Source organism: Mytilus edulis, chromosome 9 (genome assembly GCF_963676685.1).
Source record: "Mytilus edulis chromosome 9, xbMytEdul2.2, whole genome shotgun sequence".
Classification (NCBI taxonomy): domain Eukaryota; kingdom Metazoa; phylum Mollusca; class Bivalvia; order Mytilida; family Mytilidae; genus Mytilus; species Mytilus edulis.
The window spans coordinates 11,228,281-11,243,614 of NC_092352.1; the positions used below are offsets into that span (position 1 = coordinate 11,228,281).

The 15,334-nt window shown below is 34.7% G+C and overlaps 1 protein-coding gene across 1 annotated transcript in view; it reads left to right on the forward strand.

Annotated features, from left to right (window-relative positions):
• LOC139489433 (uncharacterized) overlaps window positions 1–15,334 on the forward strand; it is a 175,655-nt gene that overhangs the window by 84,432 nt on the left and 75,889 nt on the right. Inside the window, exons 68-70 of the mRNA XM_071275756.1 lie at window positions 9,764–9,930; window positions 10,501–10,628; window positions 11,617–11,863. Coding sequence (XP_071131857.1) covers window positions 9,764–9,930; window positions 10,501–10,628; window positions 11,617–11,863 — 542 coding nt within the window. The remainder of the gene's footprint in view (window positions 1–9,763; window positions 9,931–10,500; window positions 10,629–11,616; window positions 11,864–15,334) is intronic.

The following is a 15,334-nucleotide window of genomic DNA, read 5'->3' on the forward strand; positions in this document are numbered from 1 at the left end:
ATGATTTTTTATAATCTGGTTTTACCTCAAACCACATTGTTTCAATACCTCCTATTTCAATGTTGTTTTGTCTTGAAAATTTTATTTTTTCAGAAAAATAAACAATTAAACCACCCCCACCCTGGGAAGTTCTGTCTTTTCTTTCAGATAAGTAACCAGGTATTTGTAATTCATTATCTTTGGTGTTTTTAGTTAAAAATGTTTCACACATGCCAACTACATCAGGTGGGTTTTTTGAAAACATAAGTGTGTGTTTGATTTCATCATATTTACTTTCAATCCTATTAACATTATGAGAACAAATCCTGATACCTTTAGATTTACTAAAACCATATGTACCAAAAATATTATCACCAGGATCTATTTGCTTCCTTGTCAATGCATGGTTTTCCAAAATGATTAGATAATACATACAAATAGCTATTGCGAAAGTAAATACATAGATATAAGATATTTTCACATCAATTAAAAAATTAGCCTCAGGAAATGGATACAATAAATCACATGCTATGATAACATTAGAATCATTATTTGACATTACACAGTTTGTATCAAGCTGCTTATCATTAAGAAATGTATCCTGTCCACATGTCTGGGATAAAGTGTCAGCATTATCTGAAGTAATTAATGCATCATTAATACTATTAAGTTTTGCAATAGACACTTTCTTGGTTGTGTCAGAAGAATAAATACCATTCACATTTTCTTTAATGATAACATAATTAACACTCCTCTTTTTGTTTCTTTTTGAAGTTTCATATTCTTTTGAAATAGAAAATGTGGACAAACATATACAAGATAATAAATTGCATTCAGAGCATAATGTTAAAAGTGTATTAAATCTATTTGAAACAGTGGTTAAATTGGCATTCTCTTCTTTGCCATTTTTTCATGCTAAACAAAATTTCTGTTTGTGGCCATACATATTACATTTATGACATTTGATTTTCATTTCAAATCTACATGAAGATGTTTTATGGTTAAGTTCCCCACAGTTAGCACAGGCATAAGAATGATAATTTAGTATCCCAACTATATTATTAATTGTTTTAATGTATCTGGATGTTCCTCTGGAGTTAAAATGAATCCCATCATGAGTATAGAAACCTTTATTCTGGTTGAAACTGTCACTCATATACATCTCATACTGTCGTATAAAAACCAATCCAAATTGTTGACACAGTTTTTCTAGGACTAAGTTTGCACTGTACACATTTACATCATATCTTGGGGGTAGTCCTGAAACTATGATGTTACAATCCTTATTGCAACACGAACGAGCAGCCCAGATCAGACTTTCAAAGTCCTCTTCTAATTCTTTTAGTGAATGCCCAGCACTAATATCATTTCCTCCAACTTGAAGGATAATATTCTTATAGGTTCTTAAATTCATTTTCATGATTTCGCTGGTGATCCTATCAATGTTGGCACCCCTGAATGTTCTGATATCTGTTTTAGATAGGCCAGAGGGTCTGATTCCTTTCAGAATGGATGAACCAATAATTAAGTTTTTATCACTGGATAATTGTTCAAAATTTTGTGTTTTGTTAGATTTTACCTGTTTTAGGTTGTGAATTTGGTTTTCCGGCTGGATGGTAGTTTCAACTGTTTTGCATGGTTCCTTATGAAGTTTCAATTTTGACAGCCTAGGTGCTGGAATTGGTGCTGTTTGTGTTGACACATCACATGCGTTAACAAATTTTGCTGTTTGACACTCAATAGAATCAGTTTGTATGGACACCTCACTGCATTTATTTTCCAATTTTGATTCTAAATCATTAATGATCTGAATTAAATCCTCCTTACTTTTCCCATCATATTTGGAATTATTAACGGATTTCGATAGATTAGTTATTGAGTCTAATGAAAAGTTAAGGTTTTGAGATTGATCATTAATCTCTTCAGACATTTGTGAGTTCTCTTGTGAGGATTCTATGGAACTGTTAAAAATTTCTTCTATAAATTCAACTGGAGTAGATGACCTTGGTTGGGATGGTCAGTTGTTGTTTGAGCATTACACTGTTAGCAGTCATATTTTTACTTGTGGATAATTTATTCAAACAATTTTACTTTTCGTTCTCTTCAAGTGTACAGCTTTACTAATTGTGAATCAAAACTGGACATTATTTTTTATTGGATTATACTACGTTTTTTCATTGGACTTGTCATCTGGAAACATATTCAAGGAGTTGCGTTCTTATCATGGATAATAATTTTTGTACCTGTTTTTAATTCGGTTAATAACGACTTCATTGATCAACCTATTCAAGTGATTGTTTTTGGTTTTGCCGTTATGGGTCCCGTCAGTCGCAGATCTAAGGGACAACCACAATACGACCCGGTATTGAAAGAAAATTGGACTCTTTTAAGACTTCGTCAAGAAGTAACTAGATTAAAACTTAAAGTGCCAAAAAACGCTAAAAGGTTAACTTTAGTAAGAATTCTAAATAGTGCTGAAGACTCTTCGCATAGTGACAATACAACGGAAACAGTGGATATATCAGACATACATGTATCAGATGAACCAACTACTATATATGGTGGTGCGCGATCCCATAATGCATCAGTTCGCATGCAAGATGATCACGTGGCTTCAACTACCACTTCATCAAATGAGGGAAGAACTCTTATAAACTTAGTTTCGAGACTATCATCGACCGTACAGTCTCTCCAACAGAATGTGTCTGCTTTAAATGGGAAGGTGAACTCTCTTTTAGTGGTACAACCTAATACTCGTCAGGAAGAAGTAGCTGTCTCTACTTCCACTTCCACCGGAAGTCAGCATAGCGAAGATATAAATAACTCGGGGAATTCCCATAACCTGGAGTCGGCATGTGCATCTTTAAATAGAACCAATATTCCAGCAGCGGCAGCCAGGAGTGAAAACCAGGAAGCTAGAAGTGTGAGAACCTCTAGGGGATATTCAGCGATCCTCTGCCATTCGTGGAGACTATTTCTCCCCAGCTGAGGAAGAACATAATATCAGGTTTGGACATTAACCTTGCATCCGTCCTTATTCCGTATTACGTGGGGTCGGGGACTAGTGAAATGTTTGATGGGGATGATAAGAATTACAAAACTGACCCAAGGCTAACTAGATCTCTTTCCATTGGAGAGTTCATCCAGACGTTTAGTATATATAAAAGTGTAATGTGCTCGGCCTTCCCCCACAGGAGAAGTGAACTCGATTCTTATGAGAGGGATATCGTCGATATGGCCTCTCGCTACCCAGGTAAGGGTTTCTACGAATACCACAGAAGATTTTCGTTAGATGCCGCAGCTCATATGCGTTTTAACAACATAGCAGTCGACTGGTCTATTAGAAATAATACTCTCTTCTGTAATATATTTGCAAATACACGTCCTAACAGCTGCAACCTTTGCGGTAGCACTTTCCACACTTCTGGTTTTTGTAACCAAAACAGTCAGAATAGCAGAGTAAAGAATGATGAATCCATGGACACCTATGGAAGAAACAGGTCATTTCATTTAGGTCGGGAAATCTGTAACAATTTCAATGGCATTAAAGGATGTTCATCTTTAAGGTGTCGCAATAAGCATATTTGTTTGAACTGTCAAGGGGAGCATCCAAAAACAATGTGTATGCAGTCAAAAAACGGGAACAATGGGCCTCAGAGGATCGGGTCCAACAACCAAAAGAAATTTTAGATCCCCTAATCAACTTCGACTTTTCAGTATCCACACCTATTAGAATTAACATTTTATCCGAATATTTGATTGATCATCCAGACTCTGATTTTAAGCAGTATTTAATTGACGGTTTAAGTTCAGGATTTCATACAGGATTGAGGACTCTACCATCTAGCTCGATTATTTGTAAAAATCTGAAATCGGCTTTGTCAAACGCATCATGTGTATCCGAATTATTACAATCCGAGGTATCTAAGGGGTATTTACTGGGACCTTTTGATAGTATTCCATACACAAACTTTCGTATCAATCCTATTGGACTTGCCGAACACAAATACAGTAAAAAGAAGCGTTTGATAGTTGATTTGTCAGCACCACATGAAAATGCAGATCACCCTAGTCTTAATGAATTAATCGACAAAGAAGAATTCTCTTTACAATACGTTACTATTGATGATGCAATACATTTAATTAAGAAATTAGGTTCTAAATCATGGCTTATTAAAACCGATATAACTGACGCATTTAAAATTATGCCTCTAAAACAGGACTTGTGGCCTTTTCATGGAATACAGTGGGATGATAAATTCTATTTTTTCAAAAGGTTAGTCTTCGGATGCAGATCTAGTCCAAAAATATTCGACACACTTTCTAAAGCAAAATAAATATGGTATAAAAAATATACTACATCTGCTAGATGATTTTCTGGTAATTGAACCTCAAAAAGTAAACGCACAAGCAACTATGACCAGATTGTTAAATATGTTCAAAGAATTGGGTATACCATTGTCAGCTAAGAAAACAGAAGGTCCTTGCGTAGTCTTAGAGTATTTGGGTATAACCTTAGACACAAGTAAAATGGAAGCTCGTCTACCTAGAGAGAAAATCGTTAGAATTTAAAAGAGATAATTGACAGTTTTAGTAAGCGAAACAAATGCACAAAACGAGAACTATTGAGCCTTTTAGGGCATTTGAACTTTGCTTGCAGAGTAATTGTACCTGGGAGGTCTTTCGTTTCACATCTGATTAAGTTGTCCACTAGGGTTAAAAAACTATCACATCACGTGCATATCAAGGCTTTCAGACCCGATCTAGTTATGTTGTCAAAGTTCCTGAATAATTGGAATGGAGTTTCATTTTTTCTGAATGACAATATCGTTAAGGCTGCAGACATGCAACTATTTACAGATGCAACATTAACTTCTTTCGGCGGATTTTACCAAAATCATTGGTTTCAAGGCAAGTTTCCGGAAGATTTTATATTAACAGAAGAATCCTCTATTGCATTTTTCAAACTTTACCCAATAGTTATGGCTTGTGTACTTTGGGGCATAATTGGCCTAGAAAACGTATACTTTTCTATTGTGATAATCTAAGCGTCGTGGAAATTATTACTAAAGGTCGTTCAAAGATTCCAAGTATAATGAAGTTAATGAGGAAGCTAACTTTTCATTCCGCCATGCATAATTATGTGGTTCATGTACGACATATTCCTGGCACACAAAATTCAATAGCAGATTCAATTTCTCGTTATCAGATGGAGAAATTTCGAAAGCTGGCACTAAAAGCAGATCAGACACCCACACCTTGCCTAGCTCCAGCTCATTTGATGATGGTCTAACTAAACAAGTTGAAGAACTATGGGAGGCATCCTTATGTATTAGTACTAGAAAGACTTATAATTCTGGATTTCTATGTTTTAAAACATTTATGGCTATGACTAATCAGAATCATATAAATAGTGTACCAATAATAGATGAAGATTGTTCAATTTATTTTGTAACCTATTGCAAGAATTCTCTTAAGCTAGCCCATGCTACTATTAAATTGTATTTAGCAGGAATTAGGCATAATTACTTAAGAATAGGACATCCTGACCCTTTGTCCAATTGTGCACGCTTAGAGTGTATATTAAGAGGTATTATTAATTTGGCCTACTTAATTTCAGGGAAATTATTTTCCCCCAATTCATTAATACATTTTATAATTTATTTAGGCTTTGTTTTATTTAAGGGTGATAATTAAGTTATTTTTTGTACCTGTTGGAATCTACCGCAGGAATTCTCATTTTTCAAATTTATACTTGTCTAGGCTCTACCAGACAGGTTCTAATAGTACCTGTTGGGATCTACCGCAGGAATTCTCAGTTTTCAAAATTCATACTTGTCTGGGCTCTACCACTCAGGTTCTAAAAGTACCTGCTGGGATCTACCGCAGGAATTCTCAGTTTTCAAAATTCATACTTGTCTGGGCTCTACCACTCAGGTTCTAAAAGTACCTGCTGGGATCTACCGCAGGAATTCTCAGTTTTCAAAATTCATACTTGTCTGGGCTCTACCACTCAGGTTCTAAAAGTACCTGCTGGGATCTACCGCAGGAATTCTCAGTTTTCAAAATTCATACTTGTCTGGGCTCTACCACTCAGGTTCTAAAAGTACCTGCTGGGATCTACCGCAGGTATTCTCATTTTTAGCTCACCTGGCCCGAAGGGCCAAGTGAGCTTTTCCCATCACTTTGCGTCCGGCGTCCGGCGTCGTCCGTCGTCGTTAACTTTTACAAAAATCTTCTCCTCTGAAACTACTGGGCCAAATTAAACCAAACTTGGTCACAATCATCATTGGGGTATCTAGTTTAAAAAATGTGTGGCGTGACCCGGCCAACCAACCAAGATGGCAGCCATGGCTAAAAATAGAACATAGGGGTAAAATGCAGTTTTTGGCTTATAACTCAAAAATCAAAGCATTTAGAGCAAATCTGACATGGGGTAAAATTGTTTATCAGGTCAAGATCAATCTGCCCTGCAATTTTCAGATGAATCGGACAACCCGTTGTTGGGTTGCTGCCCCTGAATTGGTAATTTTAAGGAAATTTTGCTGTTTTTGGTTATTATCTTGAATATTATTATAGATAGAGATAAACTGTAAACAGCAATAATGTTCAGCAAAGTAAGATTTACAAATAAGTCAACATGACCGAAATTGTCAGTTGACCCCTTTAGGAGTTATTGCCCTTTATAGTCAATTTTTAACCATTTTTCGTAAATCTTAGTAATCTATTACAAAAATCTTCTCCTCTGAAACCACTGGACCAAATTAAACCAAACTTTGCCACAATCATCATTGGGGTATTTAAGTTAAAAAATGTGTGGCGTGACCTGGTCAACCAACCAAGATGGCCGCCACGGCTAAAAATAGAACATAGGGGTAAAATTCAGTTTTTGGCTTATAACTCAAAAACCAAAGCATTTAAAGCAAATCTAACATGTAGTAAAATTGATTATCAGGTCAAGATCTATCTGCCCTGAAATTTTCAGATGAATCGGACCACCTTTGTTGGGTTGCTGCCCCTGAATTGGTAATTTTAAGGAAATTTTGCTGTTTTTGGTTATTATCTTGAATATTATTATAGATAGAGATAAACTGTAAACATCAATAATGTACAGCAAAGTAAGATCTACAAATAAGTCAACATGACCAAAATGGTCAGTTGACCACTTTAGGAGTTATTGCCCTTTATAGTCAATTTTGAACCATTTTTCGTAAATCTTAGTTATCTTTTACAAAAATCTTCTCCTCTGAAACTACTGGGCCAAGTTCATTACAGATAGAGATAATTGTAAGCAGCAAGAATGTTCAGTAAAGTAAGATTTACAAACACATCACCATCACCAAAACACAATTTTGTCATGAATCCATCTGCGTCCTTTGTTTAATATTCACATAGACCAAGGTGAGCGACACAGGCTCTTTAGAGCCTCTAGTTCAAATTTATACCTGTCTGGGCTCTACCAGTCAGGTTTCTAAAATTATTTTTTTCACCTGTCAGGGCTCTACTGCAGGTTCTTAAAATTGCATAATTTAGACATTTACTTAAGAAATAATTCATGGGGGCTTGAATATATCGTGATTTTACCACGGGTTGGCCCTTTATGACAAATATTTTACCCCTGAGCGATAGCGAGGGGTAAAATATCGGCATAAAGGGACAACCCGTGGTAAAATTTAGATATGAATTATTTCGATTCTGATAGGACACATACGGCAATTCTTTTGGATCGAAGCGCTCTAGGTGTAGGCAAATATTTGCCGTTCCCATAAATAAACGCACTAATAAACTAGCGTAAAAGAACGGAGCAAACTGCATTAGTGACATGCTTAAACTATTTAAAATAATGTATTTAGACAGTTTTGGATGAATTTGAATGATAATTTATTTATATGTCTTATATGATGTGCAATAAAGGGCTTTTGCCACATTTTAGCATCATTTGTGTATGTTTCCTTGTGATGATTTTCGGATTCACAAGCGTGTATTTTCCCGTAAAATGCTTCCATTCTAACGTCATAGTTCTATGACGTCGGGTATCTCATTCATAAAAAAGCATATGACGTGGGAGTACAATCGGAACAGCACTGGCAATATATTCATATTTTACCACGGGTGTGTACTCAAAGCGTTTGAAGGACGTCATGTTAGAATTTTTAATTAATTTAAAATTATTTTGAGTAGGTAGTGTTTTTGCATTTGGTTATTTTTATTTTGTTTTATTGTAAGTTTTAACGAGTAGCCCCCTAGAAAGCCAAATGATACATTTATTGTTATTTTCTTATGTATTCAGTATAATAGACAGGGGCAGATGCAGGAATTTTCGAAAGGGGGGGTGCTAACCCAGGGCAAAGGGGGGGGGGGGGGGTGCAGGGGGGGTGCAAAACATATGTCCCGATACAAATGCATTGATCGGCAAAAATAAAGGGGGGGTGCGCACCCCTGGAACCCCCCCCCCTGGATCCGCCACTGATAGATTTAGAAATGATTGTGAATATGATATTAGTATACTGTGTATACAATAGTGTCTTAGTGTATTAGTTTGTTAATATTATTTTTGAAGCATTTTATTGTTTTCTTAATTTTTTGAAAAGTATATTAAGATGGACAGACACTTTGAACAGCTAGCAAAAGTTACTAGCAATACAAGGTAAACTAAAATGCCACTTAGACTAGAATAGAAATTTGATTCCTTACACCAATGTTCATGGATTTCATGGGTAAAGGTGAACCATGAATTATAATATTTAACAAGGAACAAATTTTATATAGGTTTTTATGGAGACTTAAAAAAACACAAAATGAAAAATCCAATATCCAAGAAAATACAGTTATTCCTCAATCCACAAAAGTTATCAACAATGAAAATAAATAAATTTAAAGTAGTCCAGTAAATTTGGTATTAATCCCTATAATGTTAATACCTATAATGGCAAGAAATACAAAAAAAAATCAACTGATCAAGTTTATTTTCCTGACATTTGAAACGGTTAAGTTTAGAAAGTTTAGAATAACCACAAAGGTAAGGTTATAGTGAAGATATACATTCACCATGGAAAACAATTGAAATACATGTATTGCAAAGTGTTGGGGCAATTCAATTTAAGAAAAAATAATACCAAGAAGATTATTTGCTATTTTGATGCTTGCAACAATAACTGTTGTGCAAATAGACAACTTTCGAGTTCGATGCATTTCCGTCAAAAACTCTGATTTTAGTGAACGTCATTTGTGCGTCTAGGGGGGTTTTAGTGAACGTCATTTGTGCGTCTAGGGGCGTTGTCACTTCCATTCTAATGTTGAGCGAGTGGTTGGAAAACTATAATTCTATATTGTACGAATTATTCGGCAAATTGAATTCTCAAAATTGACAATCAGCACTGCTGTCATTAGGGAATTGTCATTAAGTACCTACAGAACAACCATTATTTCTAGTTTCTCATCCACAACGACGATCACTAAGACGCTTGATGAACGTTAATAGTGCAGGGTTACAGGCGAGCCCCTCTATCTGGTAAAGGACGTCATAAAGGCACGCATAATTTTTTTTAAGAGTTTTTTCCGGTGACGGATGAACTGGAAAGTGGTCTATTACACTGAACTCATCATAAAAAGCTATGTTTTACAAAATGTTTTTTTTCCAATGTGATATTACCAATAAGTTTATCTTACCTCAATACATTTCTTGGAATACGATTGGTTAAACGCAACCATGTGGAGAATGTGTATATTGTATAAGGTTAGTATATGAGTTAAATGGAAGTAACCAAATGTCATTCTCTTTCAGTGACCCTCATTCAGGTTTGGTGTACAATGATTTATGTTTGGGTCATTCTGAAAGAGACTGTGATGAAATGGACTGGAAAAGAATGGACCACAGTCCAGACATTCAGTATGCAGTAAAACTCACAGATGGTGTTCGTATCTGGGTTAAAATCAAGGTCATCAATGGAGGTAAGGTTTACAAGAGTATTGAATTAAATTATACTAAATAAACTGCTGCTATTATGTTAAGTAGAGTTATTGATGTATTAAATCATCAAACATCACATAACATGACTTTGTGATTAAATGAATAGCCAACTGAGATCTCCTTGCTCAGATTTATTCAGCATTGTAGTAGGCAGTCGAATATTAAACTTTTATTATTTTATAATAAAAAAGGAAATGCACTGTTGGTATGTACATTTGTTTCGGTCCTAAGCAAAGACCTGTACTGTACTTGAACAGTTACTTGAACAATTATAAAAAAAAAACAGAAGTCCAAGGAAGGTAGAGAACACAATGGCCATAGAAAAAAGACAAACAGAAAAGCCATGGTGTGCAACTTACTAAATATAAAACTCAAAAGATTGAGCATCAGGAACTTCATCTAAAAGGAGTGGAATTCAGATGCTGTTATGGAGAGAAGTTTCAGTTCCACTAATGATAAACAGTTTTGTCATGATTGTATTTTTATGCAATCTAATTTGAAAATTAAGATGAAACCATCAACATGGATTTTGAATTCTTGTCTTTTTCTAGTTGATCTTAGTAAAATTGGAGTAGCAGACCAATCCATCATTGTAGACAAAACCACACCTGTAGCAGGTCAAGTGATGGATGGTTCAGTCCTAGGAGAAGACATGCAATTCACCAAAGATCAGGAAGCAGTAAGACTATTTAAATATCCTTATCATGATTCGTCAGAGGTCTCAAATAATTATAGTTACTGTTATTTATGGAAAAAAATTAACTTGATTTGTCAAAATCAGTCGATATTTATATAGTCTACAAAAAGTGTAGATTTTATCGTAGTGCTCCAAACATTACTGTTAATGTCATTTGGCAAGAATTTGTACTGTTATGAAGGTAACCCCATAATACAACCCTCATGTGTGTTTTTTTGCTACATTTATAGGCATTATGTTTTCTGGTCTGTGGGTCCATCCGTCAGTTCGTTTGTTTGTTCTTCTGTCCGTTCGTCCTGCTTCAGGTTAAAGTTTTTGGTCGAAATTGTTTTTGATGAAGTTGATGTCCAATCAACTTGAAACTTAGTACACATGTTCCTTATGATATAATCTTTCTAATTTTAATGCCAAATAAGAGATTTTCCACCATTTTCATGGTACATTGAACATGATAGTGCGGATGGGGCATCTGTGTACTATGAACACATTCTTGTTGAATCTGTCACACATTAATATGATTAATATGTTTAAAATTATTTTACTGAAGGATGGTATCTATTAAGTATAAATTTTCCACAAACTCTCACCATATTTCTTTTCAATTTACGGATGTTATTTTTTCTTCCAGTTACAACTTTACCAATTAGTTATTTTTTTGAGATTTTGACTTTTTTACCACTCATAAAATGTTCTAAAATCATTTACAAGCGTTTTCAACTTCTACTTGATGGAACAAGGGTTTTTCCATAAAAAGTTTGTTTACCTGATTTCTCATGGCGAGAAGGGAGCTGCAGACTATATACCAGTGCAACCTAGACTGATTGTGGTATTCAGATGTATTTTATTTAGCACCTAAACTTGTGATTCACTTATTACGGCTCTATTTGAGTCAATGAATCCACAATTTTTGAAAGAAGAAATGATTATAAACATTTGAAAACAAAATAACATCTTAATGATTGTTTTATAGCTATGCTCAAATTGGAAGCAATTTTATGATGCTGAGTCAGGAATATCGGTGTACATGATAGGAATTAGTTCTACCAAAGATATGAACAATACAGATATAGCTGGTTTGACAGAAATCAATAGACAGTCACATATGACATGCTTGCCTGTCACTGAAGATTTAGAACATGGCGAGACATATTACACCATTGTCTGGGCTTATAATGGAGGAATAACTCAACAGAAAGTGGCTGCTATATCTAATGGAGGTATGTGTTCATTATTTAGTATTGTTTACACAAGTTAAAGATACCTAAGGCCGTGTTCACATTGACCTAAACTCGGTGTTGTGTTAGTGTAACTCACACATAAACTAAACATAACTGCGTTCCCATTGATAAAACTCAATGTTTACATGTAGTTTAAATCATGTTTTGTCTGCATGCAGTCGAAAGTCGATGTAGGTCTTGTGTAGGTTAAGTGTACACAAAACTAGGCATTCAGAACTTTAATTTTCATGTGTATATTTAAAAAAAAAAAAAAAAAAAAAATTTTATATAAAATTGATACTTAGGACACTTATTAATAAAGTTCTTTAAAGAAATATTTGTCTAAACTTGATATATTTATTTGTTATAGAAACACTTTACATAGTCTTATTAACCCCTTTTCAAGACTCATCCATCATCATTGCCGAACACATATTTCATTTAAAAAGGTCTTCCCAAATGGATTATACGTACACACTGACAGAAATATTTGCCACTGGTCTTTATACTCAAACAACACTTCACTTATAAATGCATTACTGAAAAAGGGTGAGGTTAATTGTTTGTTTGTGTAGTATCCAAGACCCATTAAAATACAATTAGAAATAAAACAAAAAACATTACCCCCTCCCTTTGCCAAATACTTCTTGGAGAAAAAATAGCATTTGAAACAAACAGAAGAGATAGAAATGTACTGATCCTTAACATCGCAATTCTTTTTCTTCGTAGATGTTAGCACGCTGATGGTGATCCTACGTTTTTAATGCGTAATCAGGACATCTTTAAATTAGTGCAAATCATCCAAAATGACTTTCTTAAAGGAGCAACCACTTAATTTAAAAACAAAGGGGGAGGGGGGTTCTGAGTCAGAATTTTATCTCGCGCGAAAGTTTATAATTTGTTTTTTAGCTCACCTGACCTGAAAGGTCAAGTGAGCTTTTCTCATCACTTGGCGTCCGTCGTCCGTCGTCCGTAAACTTTTACAAAAATCTTCTCCTCTGAAACTACTGGGCCAAATTCTACCAAACTTGGCCACAATCATCCTTGGGGTATCTAGTTTAAAAAATGTGTGGCATGACCCGTCAAACCAACCAAGATGGCCACCATGGCTAAAAATAGAACATAGGGGTAAAATGCAGTTGTTGGCTTATAACTCAAAAACCAAAGCATTTAGAGCAAATCTGACTGAGGTAAAATTGTTGATCAGGTCAAGATCTATCTGCCCTGAAATTTTCAGACTAATCGGACAACCTGTTGTTGGGTTGCTGCCTGTGAAATGATTATTTTAAGGAAATTTTTCAGTTTTTGGTTATTATCTTGAATACTATTATAGATAGAGATAAACTGTAAACAGCAATAATGTTCAGCAAAGTAAGACCTACAAATAAGTCAACATGACCAAAATTGTCAGTCGACCCCTTAAGGAGTAATGGCCCTTTATAGTCAATTTTTAACAACTTTTCGTCATTTTTTGTAACTTTTCCAAAAATCTTCTCCTCTAAAGCTACTTTGCCAAAGGTAACCAAACTTGGCCACAATTATCATTGTGGTTTATAGTTTAGAAAATGTGTCCGATGACCCAGCCTACCAAACAAAATGGCCGACATGGCTAAAATTAGAACATAGTGGTAAAATGCAGTTTTTGCTTTATATCTTTGAAACTAAGACATTTAGGGCAAATCTTGCAAGATTTAAATGTCCATCAGAATAAGATATATCCCCTCACAAATTTTCAGTTGAATTGGACAACCTGTTGTTGGGTTGCTGCCCTAAAATTGGTGATTTTTAGGATTTTTTTCAGTTTTTGGTTATTATCTTGAATACTATTATAGATAGAGATAAACTGTAAACAGCAATAATGTTCAGCAAAGTCAGCATGATCAAAATTGTTAGAGGACCCCCTAAGGAGTTATTGCCCTTTATAGTCAATATTGAACAACTTCTTGTCATTTTTGTAACTTGTCATACATGTGAACCTCCCGACGGGAATACAATAATCCCGTTTTAGGGGTCTCCTCCCGTCCTCCCGTTAAGGAGAAAAAAATCCCGTGTATGAAATAATTCATGAAAGAAAATTTTCAGCTGCTATTTTTGAAAATTTCTTACTACGGTACAGCTGTAATTTACACCTGTGTTAAATTTTACCTGTAAATCAAAGAAGATGTGTAATTATATGGCTTCACTTGACAGCTTGGGTGTCAAACATACTGGTAATCAACAATGCTTACCTCTGGCTAATGATCGCTAATAGACCAGTTTCACATAAGCTACTAATCAACGCTGATCTCGAAATCTTCTGCGCGTTTGAGTTTAAATCTCGCGATAATTAACGATATCATACGTGACAGGGGGCTACTGATATTTAGCAACACAATAATAAATCAACCGCTTATAATTACTGCGTTATGTACATTGCTGTATGTCAGTTTGATTTTTCGTGAAAAGAGAAAAATATTTTGATAAAGAGAAAACAGCCTAAACATCAGAAATTCATTTAATTTCAGTTCTGTTCCAGTTTTCTTAAATATTTTTTTACATCTTCTTCACATGCATGTAAAGGGTTTTTACGGTCTACATATAGGTTTAGTATCATAGACTCGAACTTTTAATTTTCTTTTAAAAAAATACAGGTTACTGTTATGGTGACTTTTGCATGAAATTTTATGGGTACAAGGACATGATACCGGCACTACTAAATAATCGAAATTTCCAATAATGGTAGTACAATGTAGGGGAGTATAATATATAATGTTCAACGAAAATTGATAGAATTTTTCCTTACATACTCTTGTCAAAGATGTAGTACATAATTATTGTGATATGCTAACAATATGAAAAACACAATGATAGGTCACCGAGTGTTTTCAAGCTATACGCTGTGAAAATATGAAGCATTTTGTATGGATTAAACAGAGGCATTTTTAAGGTAAAAGTATCATTATATGAATATTTGAAGGTAAAACAAATGATAGAATTCCAAAGTAAAATGTGAGAAAATAGCTCTTATAAAATGCGTTCAGAAAACAACAGAAAAAATGGAGTCACCATGCGTTTTATCCTGTTTAGCGTACATGGCATATAACATTAATAGAACACTTTCCTATTGATTGTAATAGACACGTAGTAGACAGGGCCCTGGTACCGTGTTGAAGACCGTACATTGACCTATAGTTGTTAAACTTTTGATACATTGTGACATGGACTGATCGACAGTTGAATCATTGGCACTCATACCACATCTGCTTATTTGTATGTACATTTGTTTCAAATATTTCTGTGTCAATGATGTTTTAGACGGCCATGATATAAATGAAGTGAGATATAAGGCAGTTTTAAAATACGTATCAGAAATACAGGTTCATCTTCAATTTTCAAAGATCGGACTATAATACAATGCATTCAATATCATTTTAATTTCTAAGCTATGTTCATGATCGATTTTGTCTAAGCAGAGGTTCAGTGCCAGCGGGG